The 22,145-nt window shown below is 39.6% G+C and overlaps 1 protein-coding gene across 9 annotated transcripts in view; it reads right to left on the bottom strand.

Annotated features, from left to right (window-relative positions):
- The window catches only part of LOC103469128 (multiple PDZ domain protein), a 60,005-nt gene extending 39,302 nt beyond the window's left edge, over positions 1–20,703 (bottom strand). For 8 of the 9 annotated variants that reach the window (XM_008416677.2, XM_008416686.2, XM_008416696.2 and 5 more), the window contains exons 1-18: positions 20,456–20,703; positions 19,636–19,723; positions 17,583–17,749; positions 11,441–11,653; positions 11,124–11,192; positions 10,896–11,018; positions 10,622–10,705; positions 9,416–9,523; positions 9,209–9,311; positions 9,034–9,125; positions 7,714–7,927; positions 7,367–7,441; positions 6,689–6,768; positions 6,362–6,508; positions 4,923–5,108; positions 4,624–4,785; positions 4,129–4,338; positions 2,925–3,095 (exon numbers count right to left, since the gene is read on the bottom strand). In XM_008416677.2, the coding sequence (XP_008414899.1) occupies positions 2,925–3,095; positions 4,129–4,338; positions 4,624–4,785; positions 4,923–5,108; positions 6,362–6,508; positions 6,689–6,768; positions 7,367–7,441; positions 7,714–7,927; positions 9,034–9,125; positions 9,209–9,311; positions 9,416–9,523; positions 10,622–10,705; positions 10,896–11,018; positions 11,124–11,192; positions 11,441–11,653; positions 17,583–17,749; positions 19,636–19,648 (2,217 nt within the window). In that variant the 5' untranslated portion in view covers positions 19,649–19,723; positions 20,456–20,703. Of the gene's footprint in view, positions 1–2,924; positions 3,096–4,128; positions 4,339–4,623; positions 4,786–4,922; positions 5,109–6,361; positions 6,509–6,688; positions 6,769–7,366; positions 7,442–7,713; positions 7,928–9,033; positions 9,126–9,208; positions 9,312–9,415; positions 9,524–10,621; positions 10,706–10,895; positions 11,019–11,123; positions 11,193–11,440; positions 11,654–17,582; positions 17,750–19,635; positions 19,724–19,892; positions 19,970–20,455 lie in introns of those variants that run through there. The other variant, XM_008416655.2, reaches the window with a different exon arrangement.
- Between the last annotated feature and the right edge of the window lie 1,442 nt (positions 20,704–22,145).

Here is a 22,145-nt window from a genome sequence, read left to right as displayed (position 1 = left end):
CTTACACAGCTAAAACAGAGAAAGCATTGCATATTTTCTGTACAGGGAAAAATGAATTTCTTTGTCAGCAAAAAAAGTAAAAGAAAGAAAAAATGACAACACATGGATGTGATTTTAGATGAAAGGATTATGCACCTTCAAATTTGATGGAGCTGAATGCAAATAGGGATTGTGTTAGACTGATTGTAGAGAGATGTCAGCTCTGTGCTTCTGGTTTTGTTTTTCATCTCCCTTTGCATTAGTTTGCAAAGCCGACATTATACATGACCAGTCCAGCAAAGGTCAGAAACTAAGCAGCAATCAAGCTTGATAGAGTCTTTTTTTCTAACATAAAAATATCCCACCAGGCATTAGGTTGTAAACTAGAGAGCTAATTGACTAATATTTTTATGGCACCTGGATAAAATTGGATCACCTGTAGTTCAAAATCTAAAATACTTAAGCTGATGAAAACTGAAAATTTTCCACCAAAACAAAGCAAGACTCGGATAATCAAATATAAATTATTCAACCCTTGTATCATTTAGAACAGATTAATTAAGAAAAGCTTCATCATTTGTGAAATTGTTACAGTATTTGTAAAACAGTTCATTAAAAAGGGGGCTTTTCCATTTTCTTTCCCAAGTCCTAAAATCACTTCTCCTGAACGAGATATTATGTCACAAGTTGAATGAAGTTACACCCCTGTCTATCTGCAAACATGTGGCAAAAGAGTGTGAACATATGAAATGCTGAGGAATATACTGCAGTCAGTGTGAACTGTTGGTAGCCTGGGTGCAAAACTGAGCAAATTATTTTCATTTTAAACATTATGTGTTGTTTGCATAACCCTACTGCTTGTCACATGTTTTAAATGAAGTTTCCAAATTTGTCCCTTGGCTTCTCAAAAAAAAACAACAAAAAAAACATGCTCCTTCAGAAACACAAACTTCTATGAACACTTTCTCCAAACTCTTTTTATTCTGCGTTTGCTCTGTGTGCCCCCTCAAGAATACTTTCTCTCCGAAGGTTGACAAGCATTACTACAGTGAAGGCTGTTGGAGCAAAGACAAAAAATGAAAAACATTGACAAAGGTAGCCTTGTCACATCTCTGTGCGCACTTCACAAAAAAAAAAGGGCAAAGCACAGATCTTTTAAGTCTTATAGTAAGCAAAAGCAAAAAAAAGTTCAAAATCTTGTTTTGTAGCCAGGCTGATTTTGATGAGAACACTGTGTGAGAGGCATTGAGCTAGACCTTCATGCCCTTGAGGAACAGCAGTAAGCCCCTTTTCACAGACAGGAAATTGTTGGCAATTAAGCAACAGCAACTACAAAAGCTTGGCTGAGTAGGATCAAGCCAAGGCCACAATTAAAGCCTTTGACACCGAGCACTTTCTCTATACCTGACGCTGTGACACCGATACAGCAGTCAGTGATCTCCACATGGTAGGAAAGGAATGAAGAGAACAGAGACAGACATGGTAACCTTTAGAGGAGCTAAAATGGCTACCCACGGTATCTCAGGTTTGCATGATAATGAAGAGCTCTGAATGATTCTGTGGCGTTACTTGCGGTTTTATTCAGACACTACGGTGGATTTGTCTGCTCATTAGTACAATTCTAATAACGTAGTCATCTGTGCACAACACAGAAGCAGTTTCTTGTTCATTCTAAAAAAAAAAAAAAAAAACTGCAATGCTTCTGCACTTTTCATCAGTTCTTTCCATACAATTCTCAGCTGCTTCTGGACATCCTCATTTACTTATGTCATGTCTGTCATAATCAATTATTCTTAGGAATCCTGAATTGTCATTCCCCATAAAACGTATTGTCCTCATTTTATTGTTTCTGTCATTACAAACAAAAACGTCGAAACGGTTGTCAAAATCTGTCAAGTTAATTCTGTGCATTTCGTCCTCGTTTTTCCCTGAAAACGTCTCCCAAACGGAACGATTTCTCTCCACTGAACCTCAGCTCCCACTGACAAGGAGAAGTGTGCGAAGCATTCGTTGCAACCCCTGATAAGCCACTTCTCCACAGTCACTCAGAGCTGAATCCCATGAACCCTCAATTGGCAAAGCACACATGAACAGGACATTGCAGCATTTCAGCAATGCTGTGACACAGAAATGGAAGGCAAGCAACTCAAAGGAGAGGTGAGAATGCTGGGATTATAGGGAAGGGGACATAAAGGCCAAATACATAGGAAAATTCATGCTGAAATTAGGACTAAAATTGATGCTGCAGCCAAATGTTGGGAAAATCACTCTAGACATTTTACCAGGAGAACAGGTGAGTATATTGGAAAATAATTCACACCAACCAATCTACACTGCACTGCAGTCATTGTGTGTTATTTCCCCACAACTAAGTGAAAAAGTGTAATTGTGGATTTCAAATGGTTGTGCAGCTAGCGTGTAGCGCTGTCTTGAGCATTTTCAGGTAGCATTACCAAGATCAGATGCACTGGAAAAAAACAGAGCCAACTTTTCATTATGAAAACATCTTCAAGCCATGACCATCTAAACACGGTATCAAGACTTTTCATTTCCCCAACGCTGTCTTGCTTTAGACAAAAATGTTATCCATTTTGAGCAAGTGGCACGCCTGTGCAGGTTATTCATCAGGTTTTGCAGTTTGTACTAATTGTTTTGAGAGATGCACCAGCTGTTCTGCAAATGTTGAGACTGATGTGAGAAATGTACCAAAAGCGCCAGAGAAAAACAGCAAAATACGTTTCTAACTAAGTGTAAAGCCTGCGGAAAAATCCAATTTATTGAATTCTAAAAAAAAGGGATTGGGCATGAATAATAAACAAAAGATTGTGGCTGCTGAAGCTTAGAAAACAAATTATGCAGTATAAACTTTAGAACAGGCATTTTTAGATATCTTCAGCTAGTGTTCAGGAAACAGACAGACAGATAGATGGCTTTGCGTGACTTACCGTGTAACACGGCTGACTCAAGCTGTGGTCCTCGGCGTTCCAAGTTGTGCCGTTGAAATTGGCCTCAGCTGCCTCAGCTAGCAGGCTGACCTGAGTGTGGCTGTCAGTGTCATCGGTCGAAGGCCGTGCGCTTCGCTCCGCTATGGGCGTCAAGCCACCACACAGTTCCAGCTGAGAATAAAAATAATCCAACTTTTAGGTTTAGCCCATTCAGAAAAAAACAACAACACACAAGCACACATACACAAATGAAAGATTGAAAAAGGGGAGCCTTGGAGAAAAAAATCTCTCTCTGCCTCAGAAGTGAGTGAATTGTAGATTCCCAGTAAAGCAAACAGGCTAGAAAAGGTGACTGTAAATTAGACGGTCTGGACTGCTCTCCCCTACTCTCTCCATCTGTATTGTGGCCGTGTTCATCTTCCAACCACATAAAAAATTCAAAAGGCCTGTAACCGGATTCTGTTCCTTGTTACTAAGCCACAGTACAAAACAAAAAGAAGAAATACAATACTTTTTCGGGGGAATCATTCATCTAAGTAATCTATTTTTTTTATTCCTTAACATGCTTGTGTATATATGTGTATATTATGTATATTATGGATATGAAAAAAGTCTTGAAGAAGAGGAAAAATCTTGAATTATTTCTATTTGTTATAGCTATATATACATTTATGTCAAAGGGTGATAACATATCATTACACTATTTTAAATTGCAACTCCTCATCTTATGGTAAAACAACAACATGGTGTTGCCTTAACTTCATTCTACAGATGCAGTACTGACAAACATGGAAGGCATTCAGTTTTCTACCGCAACATTCTTATGACTTAAAACCTTTTTAAGAAGATGCCAGGAAGAGGGCCGTAGTGATCAGGCTGCTTGCTATTGAGAGATAAATGTAACTTTGTGTGATGAAAAGCAGCGAGCCAAAGTGCAGAAATTAAACAGTTGCCAAAAAGTCAATTACGTAATCTCAAATTTAAAACCAACCATGACAAGTTGCTTCCATTTGTTAAAGGCATTTACTCCAAATTATCTATAAAAATTTCCTTATGCGTCTACTAAATTTATAAGCTTTTTAATTATTAATTAAATAAATATAAAATAATCTTCCAGTTCAAGTATGTGCTCCAGGTGGAATCCTGCAATGTATAAAAAATAAAATAAAATAAAAAGGTAAATTTTTTTTTTTAACTCACTCACCGGCAGTGGTTTAGCAACGCCAATTTGAACAAGCCCATACTCAGTAGACTTCAGCACATGCACAGCATAATCCAGGCTGGAACCCTCCAGGTCAGTTTCATTAACAAACATTAGTCGGTCACCAGGCAGCAGGCGGCCATCTTGATCTGCTACACCTCCAGGAACCAGTGACCGGATTATCAGAACTGTTTTGGAGGCATCCTCTGGATCCTAAAGTTAAGCAGAAGATTGAATAGAAAATTTTTGCTTGAAATACACATCATCAATTTAGTATTTTTAAATAAAATGAGGGACAAGCTTAGGACAATAGTGCAATCGGAAGGTTTATTATAACAACAAAAGCCAACAAGTCAAACATATCCAAATAAGAAAAAAAAAATGCAAATCAGAAGCAGTAAAGACACGACCATAATAACTTCATATGAAGTACAAGCGTGCACATGTCCTCCCTTTCTCCATCTCCAATTTTAATTGGCTCTGTTTGTAATTCCTAACCTGGTAGTCCAGGATGCTGAAGCCAAGTCCTGACTCGCCTTTTTCCAGCTCGACAATTTGAGCCTCTTTCTCCCACATGGCCAGAGGAGGTGACATGGGGGGCACGCCACGCTTCGTAATGTCCTCAGCTGTAGGACAGGGTATGACACAGCCGTGATCCAGCTGAGACAACGAGACAAGAGCGAGAGAGGGAGAATGGAGACAGAAGAAGAGATTTGTGCAAATGCATTAAACTAAAGTAAAGCACAGATATATTTTTTCTTTAGAAAGTGACATGTTTCACTGGATTACCGTCTCACCTTGTCATTGAACTCAGCCAGCAGCTCTTTGAGAGTCAGACAGACATCATCATTTGCTTCTTCATCGCTGTCATGAACTGAAGGGGGAACAATGCGGCAGCACACAAGGTATACTTGCACTGGCAGTTCTTTCAGAACACTGACCACCTCTTTGTGTGTCTGTCCAATGAGGGGGACTCCATTTACCTAAAATCACAAGGAAATGATTCATGATTTATAATTATTGTTATTATTAATATTAACAAAAAAACTAAGAGTGGGACATTTTTGTATTCAACCCCCTTGTCAATACTTTGCACAACACCGTTCACTTTTACTATAGCTGTCAGTACATGAGAGCTAAAGATGTCCATTTTGGTCTAGACTCTAGAGCATCTCCTTCCACATGTTTGCCTAACCACATACCTGTAAATGGCTTGTGGTGACTTGCAAATACAACTTATTGTGGCTTTCTTTCAGCAATAACCTTGCCACACATTCATGTAGAGCAAATTTGTGGCGCGCAGGAGTAACAGCTGAGGTGGCGACAGAGTTTCCCCATCTGGGTTGTGGGTCTCTGCAGCTCCCCCAAGTTTTCATGGGTCCGTTGGCTGCTCCTCTGATTAATGCCTATTTCGGTGGACCATGACGTCCTGGTAGGTTTGCAGTTGTGCTGTAATCTTTATAACTTCTTTTATGTTCTAATCCTGCCTTAAAACGTCTCCATGACTTCATTCCTGACCTGTCTGCGTCTTTGTTCAATAATGTTCTATAACAAACCTCTACAGCCTTCACTAAAACAGCTGGATTTATGCTGAGATTAAATTACATCCAGGTGGACTCTTTACTGCTTATTAAAATGTCCGGAACCATCTAGTTTTGCCGGTCACATTTTTTTTTTCCTCCAACCTTCTTTGTTTCTCATTGTCTGGTGTTCTCTCATTGTTATCCTGATGCTTATGTTATGTTTATAGTTTTTGCTGTTTAATTAGCTTCCTGATTCCCTGTGTAATCAGAGTGTCATTCTCCAAATAATCTCTTCAGTTTAGGCTGTCTTGTTTCCCCCTCAGTCGCTCGTTGTTTCCAATCAACCACATGCTACTTGTTTAATAATCACCACCCCAGTTTAAATACCGAACATGGTCTGTTAGTTCCTGCCTTTGATGTTCTGAGCCTTGCTCTCTGCTCTAGTGGTTACGGCTGTGTGTAATTTCATCCTTTACTTCAGCAAATCACTGTTTCAACATGGTCTTGCCCGTCTCATGCTTGCATTTGGGTCCTTCACAACCACAATTAATGATCATTCGACTTTGTGGTTGTAGGAAAAGTTCAAAGGGCAATAGGAGTTTTACAGAGAGATGCATACCTTTCCACTGTCTGTCTGATGTTGCACCTTCATCGGAAGAGTAGACGGCAAACAACTGAACCGAGACTGAAACGGGTAACGGTATCAGACTTACTTCCATTATCTCGTCTCCAGCAAAGATTTTGCCACTTTGACCTACAGGCCCCTCTGGTAAGATGGAGCAAAGGTAGTGATGTCCAGCCCGAGCCTCCAGACTGATACCTAGACCACTTGTTTCACTGAACCTCTCCAGCTGACAGACCTACAAAGCGAGTGATAGAAAAACAGAGGCGAAAAGGAAATCTTAGGTGGTAAAAGATGCATTAAGATGTGGAAAATCATAAAAGATTTAGCAGCTACATGCATGTAATACTACTATACAAGTCTATTTTTTTTAATGCATGTTGGAATTAAGATTTATCTTTAATAAGGGGAGACGTACAGTCACTTCAAATCGGTGTCCAACGGCATCCTGCCACCTCTTCCTCAGGTTTTCCTCTTCCTCTGGAGTCAGTTTCACACCTTTGAAATGAGCACAAAAAAAACCACATTTTCATGATACACACAAATCCATAAAGTCTCCTATATATACACACATTGTTTGAAGTCCCACACAGTCAAATCAATAAAGAATGAGGTCCTATATAAAAATCACCTTGGATCTATTATAGAGAGAGACAACATAATTCTCCTTGAGGCAAAGAAGAGTGTGAACACACAACTGCTCAGACAGTTGTGAGGAATATACACACTCACAACGGAGGCAAGAAGGCATGCATATTCACATGTAACATCTTGTGATTTCTTGACAAAGTTTTGCTTTCTGATTCATCTATTAAAGCCTAACAGCAATCACGGCCTATTTGTCTGCAGTCTCTAATCAGGCCCCGAATTTCTTCTGTCTAAATAAAGCAATGTATGCAGGCAGAGTGAGAGACAAATCATCTGGAATGAGCTGAATGAGCTGGATAAACACATGATTGCACAAAACTATAAATAGAGTCCCATCAAAGAGCATGGTTCATGGCGCATTGCTGTTTCGTGATCCAAGGCAGAGCGGCAGACCGAGTCCTGTGAAGTGGTTTCCGAGTTGCTGCGCTCTGCGGAAACGGGAACTTACCATCTCTCGGATCGTGTCGGGGTCGTCTGCTGGCATATGCCGCTCGCCGGGAGATTTCACGCAGAGAGCTGATTCCTGGGAGACGGAGGAACACGTTTTGAGCACACAGCAAGCACGCTTGTATTAGAAAATATCTTTTCCCTTTCATGCACAGAGCACAAAAGTTCATCAGTTGCTCAAAGAAGCACCAAAATTAGACTTCAGTCTGAGTCGAAATTGATAGCAGAGAATCTCAATCACAGCATTCCTCAGCAGGGGAAGCTGCACCGGTTGATATCTATAAAAACCTCGGCATTTTTGTTTGCTCAGGAATAGATATACTGTCTCTTTTTATCAGCGCGAAGCACCTGTCTCCTGAATCTTGTTGAGGCCTGATTTGTAAGGGCTGCCTTCATGGAGGCTGTGGGAGTGTCTGAGGGGCTGCAGAGGAGGAACTGGGGGCAAGATGTGACGAAAGCAGACAGCCTTTCTCAGCAACCTCAGCCTGACAACAGGACCGATCCTCCTGAGCACCTCCATGGCTCGCTGTTCACTGCAGCCCTGAAGGCTCACACCATCTACCTGGGGGATGAGATGAGGAAATTAAATATACAATTATGGACAGAAGTGGATGGTGGTCTCGCACTCATCATCTGCAGGGCTGTAAATATCGATGTCAACAAAGTCTGTGCATTAATCTGGCTGTATATTTGTCTACTTTATAATCTGAAATTGGTTGGTTTCTAGGCATAAACCATACATTTAAAAACAGGTTTAAACTTACATTTTTTAATAGAATTTTAAAATGTTTTTTGGAGGAACTGGAACAACAAACTATGTCCAAGTTTCGACAGTGTAGCTGTAAATGTTAAAGGATTTAAATGTGGACTTTATTCTTTGTTCTATTGTTCAATTTCTGCAATACATCAGTGCCAAAGGGCGTGAAAGAGACCATAAGCATGATGTTACAAGCACTATTCTAGTCGGTTTAATGTTCTAAGACTTAGGAAACTCACATTGACTCCTACCATTGGTGGTAGGAGTCAAAAATCTCTATCTGTCTCAGTTCAGAATAAAACATTGCTCAATAAGACACTATGCTTCCAATATAACCGTTTGCAAATTTCTGTCATTCTTTGTCTGCATCAACTCAGCCTATGTTCCTGTAAAGCTGGTTATACTGTGGCCACTACTGCTATTTGACCATCTTCCACTTTATTCTCTTATGTTAGGTTATTCCGAACATACTAACCAAATTCCTTTCTTCTGAGTGGGTGCAGTTTTAGTCATATGGTTGCAATTTGGGCACATTTGAGTCTTCAAACAGGTCTCAACCAGCATCAAACTGATTTAGAAACCAAAAGGAATGCCAGCATTTGTGTTTTAAAGGAGTAGTTAAATATCCAGCCACAGCTATGGCAGGCCTTGTTTGTTGGTGGCTACAATAATTGTTGGTGGTTTCTCTTCACATGCTAAGAGACATTATCCAAATTAGTAGAGGGGGGAATAACTGTAAAAATGGAAGTTAATTGTTGTACAATCATTCCACCCTGGAAAACTGTCTGACATAAACTGCAAGAGAAAAAAAAACAACTAAAGGTGGGGATAGAAGTTAAGTCACATAAACAAGTGTTTTATAAATGTAATGTTACAAAAAAAACCATCTACTATGTTTTTAGAAAACTTACAGAAAGGATAATATCTCCAACCCGCATCTGTCCATCTTGATCTGCAGAACTGCCCTTTACTATGCTCTTCACCATCACACCGGCACTGTAGACTGAATGAAACACAACCAAAGGTTTACTGATTAAACTAATATGAAAGATATGATTAAATTCTGGTACACTTCACCTACAATACCTGAGTTCAGGTCTCCTACGTAGCTTGAGATGGAAAATCCCAGGCCCCGGCTATTTTTAGTGAACTGAACACTGAACTCATAGTCATCATTCAAGCCACTGGGCTGGAAACAGGACAGAAAGGAGAAAAATGATAAGAATTTAATATTACTCACCAAAATGACATCGTTTACAAAGATGAACAAAGGTACACGGCAAACACACAAACCTTGTCGTCCAAAGTGTCCTGATTCAGAGCAGGGGAGGAGAGGTAATTGGGTTTGGTAACATCCCTGGCAATGAGAAGTTTCACCCTGCTGCCAGCATTTCGCAGCACCTGGGAAAAGTGGTGGTTTGTGTGAGCAGGTGAAAATGGACATATGAGTAAGCATGTTTGCATGAAACAGAGAAGGATTTTCGGAGAAGGAGCCAGATTTTCCTGAATAGTTGACAGTTTTAAAGAAACAAAGAGAAAGAATGTAGCTGGGTTAAACTGGCATGCAAAAACAAGGTGGTATCTTAATTTGAAGACAAACACTTGGTTCAGTGGAAATAAAGAACTGCAGTGCCTTACAAAAGTCTTCTTACCACTTGAATGATTTTTTTTTACATTTTGATATGTTACAGAAATAACTGTCAAAAGGTTTTACTCCTAAGGTCAATATAATGAGACAAATCAACCGTTCAGGTTTCTGGAAAGTGGGTAGAAGACAGAGTACCTGGAGAGAATTCAAATTCTATACAGAAAGACCTCCTTGTAAAAATGTAACAATGCTATGTTCACCACCATGGAGCCTTGTGGAACCACTTTGGGTTGCAATCCCAGAAGTGACTCTTACATCTCTCCAGCTTTGGTCATATAGAGTCTTTAATCTTTGCCTTTTGTTTTTGCAAAGCAACTTAAGCTCAGTTAGTGTCTGTGAACAGCTGCTGTCTAGTCTTGACACACATTCTCAACTGGAATTAGAACCATTTCTTTATAGCCCTGACTGTTTGGGGTCATTGTGTTGCTGGAATGTCAACGTCGACCCCGGTCTCAAGTGTTCTGCCACCAGGGTACATTTAGGGTGATATGCAGCGTTTGGCCAAAAAGTTACAGTTTTCTTCTCATTTAAGCAAACTACCTTTTTTCCACACGTTTTCTTTGTTCCGTAGATAATTTGTGCCACTTTAAGCTGAAATGATTATGCTTTCTTAGACGAGTGCCTTTCTCTCTTTCTAACTTCTCTGACTAATGACCTGTTACGTGAGGTTCTGCGGTATGTGTGGCCCTCCATGAGCAAAGTATGTCAGAGTATGTGAGGGGCATTTAGTCTATCCCATAAAATTCTAGCAGCCTACACAGTTTTGACATACAGTGAAAAAAAAGTGGTATGTATGAATACTTTTGTAAGGCATGGTAAATATAACTTATCTGGTTCTGAAGATTGAGTACCTGTGCAACTTGTTCACTGCTCATGCCTGCCAAGTCTGTATCTCCAATATGCAGAATCTGATCTCCGCTGCGCAGGCGACTGTCCTGCGAAACATCATTTGAACAAATAAACACACATTTTTACACAGACTATACACAAAGCACATCAGTTTTTAGAACAGTGCAGTTTTTTTTTTGCTGATGCATGAAGAAAGCCACTCTCTTTTGATTTTCTCCCTTAAGCTAGCCTTAGCTGTCCCATTTAAATGGTTTTACAATTGACTAAAGGATTTACCCTCCCTGCTGCTCCTCCAGGTAGGATTGTCTTGACCATGACTCCTGTGCTGCGTCCTCCTACGATGCCAAAACCAAGTCCTTTCCCATCATTGATCAGCTCTATTATCTCAACGTGACGCCTCTGACCAGTCAAAGGGAAGAAGAAACCGAAACAATTTAGGAAGACGATCCTCATTAAGATTTCAGCAGATTTACAGTAAAACCTCCCATGTAATGTTCACTGTACCTCATGTGCAATAGCAGAAAGGTTCCTACCCATCGACATGGTGCGGGAAATACGAGGAGGAGTGCAGTACTGAAAACAATGAGCGCCATATGTGAGTGACAGCTTCATAGGACCTAATGAAACCATTGTCTGATGGTAAGACAACCACACATGACTTTAATCATCAAAGGAATAATACTAGGATGTAAAATGTGACATTTCATAGGGTAGTTTCATAGGGTAGAAATTATTTGGTAGCTTTGAGAAGGTGTTAAAAATAAATTGGTCCCTGTCAAAGAAAAGTGCCTTTCACCTTTATTACGGGTAGTTTTACATACCTGGGATTCCTTGTGAGAAAAGTTGTCTGGGTAGATATCTGAGAAGGACAATTCATGTGAACCAAAGGAGGAGAAGCTGCCATCCTTCTGAAAAGACTTTCGGTTCTCCACAGCCCAAGTGTACGAGTCGCTGTGGCTCAGTGCCTTTAGGCCAACAGGTAAGTCCAGACATGGGCCACAGTTCACGGACACAGATTTGGAAACGCCTTTCCCCTAGTTGGACAACAAGAGATTTGAAATGAATGCAAGACAAATTTGGAACAACATAGTTGGAGGAAAAGAACAGATGCAAGAGGAGAATGGATATTGAAGTCAGAAACATTATATGAGGACCTCAGTGCAGCTTTCGACACTGTTGACCACGACATTTTACTGAATCGACTGGAGAGTTGGGTCGGACTCTCCGGTCCAGTGCTCAACTGGTTTGAATCTTACATAAAGAACAGGGATTTCTTTGTTTCAATCGGAAACTTCTCATCAGAGAGGTCAAAGGTCACATGTGGGGTACCCCAAGGTTCAATCCTAGGACCCCTTCTTTTCAATATTTATATGCTCCCACTGGCAAAGATTATAACAGGACATAGGATTAGCTACCACAATTATGCGGATGATACACAGCTCTACATCACAATGTCACCAGATGACTCTGAACCCATCCAATCACTGAATAGATGCTTAGAACAGATCAATGTGTGGATGTGCCAAAACTTTCTCCAGCTAAACAGAAACAAAACTGAAGTTATTATCTTTGGACCTAAAGATGAGCGAACTAGAATCAATGCACAGCTTCAGTTATTACAACTAAAAACCAGCAATCAGCCCGAAACCTGGGAGTAGTGATGGACTCTGACCTGAACCTTCAGAGCCACATTAAGACAGTCACAAAGTCGGCCTTCTATCACCTGAAGAACATCTCTAGGATTAGAGGACTTATGTCTCAGCACGATCTAGAGAAACTCATCCATGCGTTTATCTTTAGCCGCATTGATTACTGCAACAGCGTCTTCACAGGTCTGACTAAAAAATCAATCAAACAGCTGCAGCTGATCCAGAACGCTGCTGCTCGGGTTCTCACTAAAACCAGGAAGATAGAGCACATAACACCAGTTTTAAAGTCCCTACACTGGCTCCCTGTAGCTCAGAGAATAGACTTTAAAATACTGATGTTAGTTTATAAATCTCTGAACGGTTTAGCACCACAATACCTTAAAGATCTGTTATTACTGTACCAACCGTCTAGACCCCTCAGATCTTCTGGTTCTGGTCTGCTCTGCATCCCCAGAACCAGAACCAGACGAGGAGAAGCAGCATTCAGTTTCTATGCACCACAGATTTGGAACAAACTTCCAGAAAACTGTAAAACAGCTGAAACACTGGGTGCCTTTAAATCTCAACTTAAAACCCACCTGTTTAGAGTTGCTTATGGCTAAATTAGGGTTAGAGTGCGGGTTTTGATGTCTTCCATGTTTTTATGTCTTTAATGTTTTTAATTTTTTCTTCTTTCTTTTCGACATTTTAATGATGTAATGTTTTTTGTTTTTTTGTTTTTATTTTTATTTATTTTTTTTTATTTTTTTAAATCTCTCTCTTTCTCACTGATTATTTCTGTTTTTATTTTAATTATGTAAAGCACTTTGAAATGCCTTGCTGCTGAAATGTGCTATACAAATAAAATTTGATTGATTGATTGATTGATTATGAGGTTAAAAAAATGAATGAAGGGAAGGGAAACTGAAAGGATTAGGAAATGAGAAAGGGGAGGGAGAGGGAAAAAATTAATGCTAAAAAATGCTGAAATATACAAAATGAGAAGAAAGGTAAAGGATATGTGACTAAGGAATGTGAGAACAACTTATTTTCACTCCTCTTAAACTGTTCCTTTGGTCTTAGATCTTCTGTTACAAAGCATGAAAGAGCGTGTCAGTGAAGGCTTACTTCTGATATGTATGGGTCTGTTAAAATGGTCATGATCTGTTGTTTTCTTTTTAGTTTTCCTGCTTTTCTTTCACTTTAAATTCTCATGTACAAAAATTCCAGTGGCTTGGTCCAGGAAAACCTTCTATTTTTGTTCCATGTGCCGTCGTGTTTATTTTTCTTATTTCTAAGCAGATAAGTAAACAAGTTGATGATTTACAGAGAATGGTACGCAGATTGTTGACTGCAGGCGGAATGAGAACGCAACGTGTTGCTGGAGACAGAGCTAAAGTAAGGGAACAACTACACCTCTCCATCCACTGTTTATCCCTTGGATAACAGGCTGAATTATTTAAAGATTGAAATAAACTTTCAGCATGACTGTACACCCACGAGGAAGATGCGCATGGTTTTTGTTTTTTAACTTTTCTACTCTGCTATCTGCTAAGAGACGAGTGTGCTTTCATAAACCTTAAAGTTGAGTTGACTACACACCGATGGATGGACATTACTTCCAACCAAAGAGCTGGAAGTACCAGAACATCTGGCTCTGCCTCGATGGCAAACTGTTTGAGCTCTTACATTTGAAGGAAAACTATCAAAGACGTCTAGACAAGACACGTGTATATTTCCATATTGGCAAGATGAACCTCTAACTGTGCACCCATCTGACCACAAATCTATCTGAATACGAACAGAGCATAAATGTCCCAAGCATGAATCATTTGCATATAAATACATGGGATGGACATGGCAACCCCTGCTTTTGCTAAAAGGTTCAACCCCTACATCATGCTCTTTGTTTTGCACATTCCCTTATGGTGTTATCTAACAGACTGATGGTAGTTTAGGGGCATCCTCTTCCAGGGCTATAAAGAGATGTGTGCACTGGGGGACAAACTCCTAAACTTCTCCACACAGCATTACTCCAATAAAGCCATAGTTTTTGTATCTGATTTACTGTTATTAAAAAGAAACTGCAGCTCAGGGGTATCATTCAGCTTTGGTTGGAATTTACTCTGAAACACAATTTCACAATCAAGCAGTGTCTTCAAGGTAGATCAGAAAATATCTGAGACATGGTTTTTCCTGATCAAATGATTTTGCACCTGTTACAGGCGCGTAACTTATGTTGTCATGATTCTTTTTTTCAGGGATTATAGTTTTGGTCATCTGTTCTTTGTTCTGATTAGATCAGTCTTGTTTCTCTTTTACCTTAGATCAGATCTCAGGACTTTTAGTTAGATCGTATTTCTTATTTACTTCTTGTGTTTTGTTATTCTTTATCACAATTAGATTTATGTTTTCCCAGCTTCCCTGTTAGTATTTGCTCATCCTTTCTCCCCTCTGCCATCTTTCTCTCAACCCCTCAGCCTGCCTTTTGCTCTCCCCTCAGAAATGCATTCAGTTAGCAATTAGCCCTGATCCATAGTTCCAAAAATCATATTTTTATGTTGATTTCATTCACTCTTTGCTGGATTTTTATGTTACCTTACTGGTACACAGTCCCTGTTTTGTTCTCTTCTTGGTTCCCTGTTTTGTTTTGTTTTTTAATATTTGTTTAGTCATTTTTAAAATTAAATATGCATCATCTACTTCCTATCTCTGTCTATTATGCATTTTGGGTCCCATCATCATCATCATCGTCATCGTCATCGTCATCATCATCATCATCATCATCATCATCATCATCATCATCATCATCATCATCATCACTAATCATGAAATGTAAGTTTTACGTGGTGCTTTTCACATTTAGCAGATATTTTCCCAAGAATACACAGCTGTGAGTGTATCTCCCCTGTACGTGGTCAGTGTGACATTCTTGTGTAAAAAAAAAAAAAACACAGGGCATATTTGGCACCTCTAGTAAATCAAATAAACGAAAAAAAAAATGTCCAAAGAACTTACTCTTCCAGAGAAAGCTAACTTCTTTTAAAATTAGCCTAAATTAGGGACGCTTCTGAAACTCTTCTGGAGGCTAATTCTACACTAGTAGTAGTAGCCTAATCATGGACAATGACAGTCCTAACACACTTTTCTTGATATTTTGAGAACACACAGAAGTAAGGACCAAGAAGCTGATTCTTTTTTACAGCATGTTGAAATTCGGAAGCACAATGCTGGCTGGTAGGACCAGGACAAAATGCTGTACAATGAGTGGCACACTGTGCTGTTGAGATAATTCCAAAAAGAAAAATAAAATGTCTCCATTACTGGTGGGTGTCTCACAAATTACTTCCCAAAAAATGCCTCTGGAAAATTTCCTGTATAGGACAAATTACTTTATTATACTAAAATTTTGATGTTAAGTGTGCATATTTTGATTAGGATAAGAGGTAGGCTTTTGAAGAAATTATCCAAATTTCAAACATTTTAAGTGGGAGAACCTGTTGCCATGAATTAATTTATCTGGTTCAAATTGCCTACTTTGAAATAGATTTAATTTGTATTCAGAAGTTTCACTGCCAAATAATAAAATTGCAATATGTTTTAACTTAATTTTGCACACTGAAAATTTTCATCCTTTTAATTTATCATTTAACCTGCTTGGTCTCCTTCTTATCTCACATCTCCTTATTGTTTGGTAGAACTCAATACGATGTCCACAGTCATCATAGAGGCATACTTTACTGATTTGTACCCTATTTGTTTCCTCTTCTTTGGGTTCATAACATACAGCGGTCTGAAGTCCAATTTTCAGAATTAATAAAAAGAAGTAAACCGCTTCTAAGCAGATTTGCACAACTTTACCCTGAGGATATATTGCTAATGCTACAAATAATTTTCCTGGTACAAATTCAAACCTTTTTTATGCTCCAGTGCCATGTTTCTTCGGATGCAAATATACTAAATGGCTTCAGGCATATGCAAGATTGCTAATTTAATGACGCTTGTGTGTGAAGGCCATTGGGTATCCTATTAGAGTACACCCCATCAGGCAGTTAGCAAGCTTTGGTACTTACCACTAACGAGTGAGCTAAATGTCTAAATGGTGTCATAAATGTCCAACAGATTCAGATTAAAGAAAAGGTTTGGGAGCCTTCCAGTATGATGAGGATTTTTGCATAGCTTATTTATGAAGTATGTTCTGCGTTTCATGAATCATACAATATTAAAACTCGCATCTGTTGCAATTAACAACATTAAACACTTTCGGTTTATCTAATCAGCTCCGCTATAACATAGTGGGTTCTCCAAATTATAAACTTGTTGACTAATTAAAGCCACAAATTCTATAAAATGCTTAGTTACTTAACAGACTGTCTGAATGCTGATGGCAGTTGCCATTACTTCTGCTAAAACATTTGAGTTCATCCTTCTATAAAGTCATTTTCATGCCCTGTCAACGTATTTACAGAGCTATTGAAAGTATTTGCCCCCTTCCATTTTTCTTTTGCTTTTGCTTTTGAGTCCAATAAAAATGCTTTAGTGGACCCATAAAGTAATTTTAAAAAATGTTTGTGTATGTACATTACAGGCACAATACTTGACTGACCCTATGAGAAAAAGGTCATTGCTCCCTGATCTAATAACCAGTTGGGCCATGCTTGATCCCAACCGTCATCAAGTGTTTGTGATAGCTGGCAATGATTTTTTCAACATTGCTATTAGGAATTTTTGCCCAATGTGGACACTGTGGACTAACATGTCTGCTTTGTAAATGTACCAACTAAATATAACTGCAGACATACTGTCGAATACACTACAGTCCCACCATTCACTTTGTAAAAACTGCTTCACAGGAGTTGAAGGAATGACCCCTAATTTCTATACTCTTTAATGTCAAACATGTGATCAGACAAAACCCCAAAGTTTTAGAAACAGCAGTAAACATTTAGGATCAAAAGCCTTAAAAGAAGACCCTCAGGGGTGTAAGGATGACTATGGAACAAAGCTGCATTGGAGGCATGATGGAAACCAAAATCATTAGGTGATATAATCTGCCAAATTCTATAGCTGATCCTTTTACTGTATATCAGGCTGTGCAAACATATGTGACATTAGGCCATAACTCCAAACAGCAACACAGGCATTTCCGCCCAATTTGTGGTCATGATAAGCACCAACCATCCCTCCCACACTCTATCGTAGCTTAAGGGGTAAGCTTAGGTAAGCTGATTACTCATCTAGTTTGGTCCCTGCATTCAGTATTTTGAGAATCCCACCTCTTTCCCCTTATCATTCAATACAAACCAAACACCCACACAAGAGGCTTGTGCTATACCTTCACCGGAGGCTTTGGCTGAGCGTGCTGCAAGCTGAGTATGTGCAGGAAAAGAGGACTCTGCAGGACAGTCTTCAGCACAGAGAGCTTTTCCTGAGTGGGAGCCTCCCCTCGCTCCTTCAGTTTGGCTTGCAGTCTTTCCACAGCTTCTAAGGCGCACCGAGCATCTGCAGAGAAAATTGATTTTAAAGGTTAGAGAGTTCGGCCTTTCTGGGTTACAAAAAGGTAACATTGGGAACATAATTGTTATTTAACATTAAACGACAATTCAATTATTCCAAATAAATAATACAAATTCTGCTCCTTAAATCAACTTAACAATTAGACAGGCTAACCGCTTAGTCTCAGAGCCTGTATTTGGCTGGTTAACGGACATTATTGTTAAAGCAGCATTACCTCACTAGAAATATTTTCATGCAGCTAAATTTGAGGGAAAACTTTCTTTCAGCCAGCTGCAAGACAGCAACACAGGTTTTGTGCTCAAACCAGGGTTTCTATTTTATCTCATTAGAACAGCTTTAAACTGTAGGAAAATAAGGGATTTTCAAACTCTAAGTTTTCCAAACCTTTTCCACCTTAATACTGTAAACTGTCCCTGGTCTAGCAGGTTAGAATTGATCCATCCCTGATGCATCTCAGTGGACAACAGAGGTTTCTTGGTGTGCATGTGTGAATTCAGAGACCGTTTCTGCAACACAAAGCTCTTGCCAGCGATAATGTCTCACTCAGATAAATTTGTCAATACTGGCTTGTGGTGTGAAAGCTGACACTAATGCCACTCTGAAAATTAACATTTTTAGCAAAAATTTCCCTTAACAACACTAGAGTTCCAAAAGACACACTGCAAGGACAAAAATACCTTTGTAGAATCATTTAAGCTTACAATTATTATTATTATTATTTTAATTTTCTTTCAAGAAACCATATTTGGTATTTTTCCAGTTAATCTGCTGACTAAGGCTTGAACACTCTTCTCTTGTTCATTTTCAATGAGAATTTGCAAGATTTGAATGTTTTGTACTGACAAGAGTTTGAAGAAAATCTTCAAACTCTTTTCAGATAGTTGAGCACCAATAATTAACTCTCTTTTTGTAGTGCTGATCTCTTTCCAGACTGGCATTGTTTCAACAAACAGCTGGAAGAGTTACCAACCACTGCTGACACTCAGTTAATTAAATCAATTTGGTAAGCCGGACCTGGCTGCCATTTACCCTCCTAATTACGACAGAAACTGTAAGGTTGGACTTAGCTTTTAATCCCAATGGAAGCACTAGTAGTGTATTTTTCGCACATTTCCCCCTTGGTGATTTTAATTAAACAATTATTTTGTTTTGTTATGCTGTTGTTATATATTTGCTGCTTAAGTTTGTATAGTCAAATGCTTTTCATGACAGACAAAACCTATAAATAATTGCTGGAACTGTATCGTATGTGTTTGGATGCATATTCTGCTTCTAATGGCTTTACTCTAATTTTGACATTGGCAGAAAGTCGGGGAGTGTTGATGTGAGAGGGAAAAGCAGCAAAAATTAAAGACGATGTGGTTGGATGGTCCAAGCAAAGAAGCTTGTATACCTGCACTAAAGTGACATCGGTGACCCAGAGAAGCGCCAGTGCGAGTTCTTCCAACATTTTCAATAAAGTTTACGTTAAAGTTTGGCCCCAGCGAACTTAATGAGGAAACATTAGGTTGTCTGGTACGTCGCAGAACAAAAGCAGTAGACTGCCAATTGTATCAGGTCATGTTGTCCTTGCTCATTTAGCCGAGTTGGGACTAATGAGTACAAGCCACAACTAAGGTAATTGTTTGTGGCAGAAGCTAAAACCCTGTAAAGTCCTCCCTGCAAACTTTTGACAGGGGTGTGAGGCCAGCGCCACCTGCTCATGTAACTACTCGCGCCTGTCTGACTGCAGCGGCCATGTCTTACACCCTAATTTTAAGCCACGAGTGTATAGATGTTATTGTGACGCTTTTTTTTTTTTTTTTTTTTTGGAGGGGGAGGAGACGACTCAAATACACTCCTACATCTAAAAGGTCACCAAACACACTCACCCATGATCTCCATTATTGCCAGAGGGAGTTCTTCAGTCCAAATTTTCCTCTACGTCTCAAGCTGATATCATGCTTGTCCACTTGGCTCCTGTAACGTAGAAAGTAAGTTTAGAGAAGCTTTGCAGATTTTTACAGGTTTTGATTCCATCTGTGACATATTCCTCCTCTAAGATAGACTTTGTTGAGAATTTTGCAGCTCTTTCGTAACCTCCTTCCACTTTCCAAGAAAATATCTAGTTTAGAAGTAATTATTTTACATCTGCTCATCAGCTTGTATCATTTCCCCCATATATCTTCTTCCTCCAGGGCTTGTGCCATGTTTGTTTCCAAGCGCCTTGCTTGTCACCTAATGCTCTTTAGCAGGATTTAAATCTGCTCCAAAAGGCTTTATCCGCCCCTGATGATAATTAACTGGGACACACGGCCTCCCGACCCTTCTGACTTAAGTAGGGGTGGAGGGGAGAAGAGTATGGCTTCAAAGCCTGACACAAGTGACATGATTTGATTTGCAAAACGACGACATGGAAATGACAAGATCTCATCTGAAATCTAATTAGGAGCCAATGATGGGCATCGGAATAGAATGTTTATATGGCTCTTATTGCACGTCTAAAAGTTCTTATTAAAGTCGTGCTTCCTAATGGGTTCTAAGAAAAAAAATAATAAAAATACTGGTCTAGCTTACGGTAAAATTTCAGCGAACTAACTACTGTTAATTTGCTAGCCAATCTGGGAAGCTGCTTCTGTAAACAAAGGCATTTTAGCTCCATTACTATGACAACCAGACGGACATCAGAAGCAGCGCAGTGCTCCGTCTCACCTCCATTGTAGCAGACGATCAACAGGTCCTTGAGAGAATCCCCTCCACCTTCAGCAGTCAGTCAGTCTGGTGGTACAGATAGACTTTTACAGAAAACCGAACCACTTTTGCCGGTGGATCGAGTTGCGACAGCGGTCTGAGACGCGCCACAGCTGCCAATAAAAACAGATGAGCACTTTATTTCCCTGCGTTGAGTCCAGTCAGAGCGTCAAGAGAGCGCGTCGTGTAGTGCGCATGCACACCCCCTTTGATCTCCAAGCACAAAGAGCTCATCCCCTACAGACTGAAGAGAAAGAACGGTGTGACACAATTAAAAATGGTATTATACTCTCTTTCTTTTTTCTTTCAGTTTTTATAGATAATCTGTTTTTTCTCACAGATAGATTCTGAAGCCCCCCCAAAAAACAACCCCCCACACCTCCCCCCCAAAAAACTATAAACGCTCCTTGGATTCAAAACAACCCGAAAGTATGTTTGTTAAACCAGGTCTTGGATCCAGCACTGTATTGGTTTGATTTCCTGTTTTTTTTTTTTTTTTTTTCCAGGGGGTTAAAACATGAATCATAAACTGAGAAACTAAAGAACCACTTGCGGATTCAGGTCAGCATTCCAAACACCAGAATGTCTTGAATGTTTTGCTAGGAGAGTTGAAATTTATTTCTGGTTAACTGTTATTGGAATATATGTTCTAAGTATAGGGCAGAAAAGTGAAGAGGCACAGAATTCAAGCTGTGCGACGTCCAAGTGAAATTTCCACAGGTAGTGATAATGTGAGGAGTTATCAGCTAAGTGGTCCTCTGCAGAATCAAATGTATTATTTAGCCTTCACACGTTCTTAAAGTGATCCACGATTAGTTGCAACAATATTTTGAGAAATATTTCAAGTTGAACACTATATGATGTTTTTATAAATCTTTAGAATAAAAATACTGCCCTACGGACGCCTCCATGTTGCTGAAGCTGCAATGCATTCTGGGTAAATGAAAGGCTAATTCGCCTAGTGCTAACTCCGTCCAGCTAAAACAGAAATCAGTAACATTCCATTTCAATTTGAACTGAAAAGTGGCAATGTAGAAATCACAAGGAGTTAAGAGGAGGAGCAATGAGAGGAAGAGAAAGGAGTTTGCAGAAGAAGCTGGGGTTTGTGCTGATGTTGCCAACTTCAGCTTCGTAAATAAAACGATGAATAACAGGTAGCTACTGCAGGTCAGAATGTATGATCCGGGTAAGAAGTTGACGTGCTCTGGTGTTAGGTCCGGTGTTATGCCCAGAAAAGCACGCCTGCCCAAATTTTCATCCCCTGTCGCGGGAGCGCGCATGCTCTAAGCTCTCGCATATTGACGGTTTAGGGTCCGTGATTTCACTTTCCGTACCGGTGGCAATAGTTTCGTTGTAAAAAAAAATTCCAGCGCTACCTGCCTCTGTTGTTTCTCCCAGCTTATTTTGTTCGCTAGGCAGCGTTTTGTGGATAGAAATAGTTGGTATGGCATTTGGTTTTAACTTCATACTGTCATGAGGCGGTGTGGTGGTAGGTGAGGAGAGACGCAGGCAGGAACCAGGATGTAGCGAAAATGATGAATTTAATGACAAAAACTAACAAGGAACAACGGGGAAACAGCACGAGGAAAACTGGCAGCACGGAGACAGGTGACATCAATGAGCATTCAATTGACAATCAGTAGACAAGGAC

This window comes from Poecilia reticulata, linkage group LG1 (assembly GCF_000633615.1).
Source record: "Poecilia reticulata strain Guanapo linkage group LG1, Guppy_female_1.0+MT, whole genome shotgun sequence".
Classification (NCBI taxonomy): domain Eukaryota; kingdom Metazoa; phylum Chordata; class Actinopteri; order Cyprinodontiformes; family Poeciliidae; genus Poecilia; species Poecilia reticulata.
The sequence above is the reverse complement of the archived record's forward strand: the minus strand, read 5'-3'. Positions and strand labels throughout refer to the sequence as shown.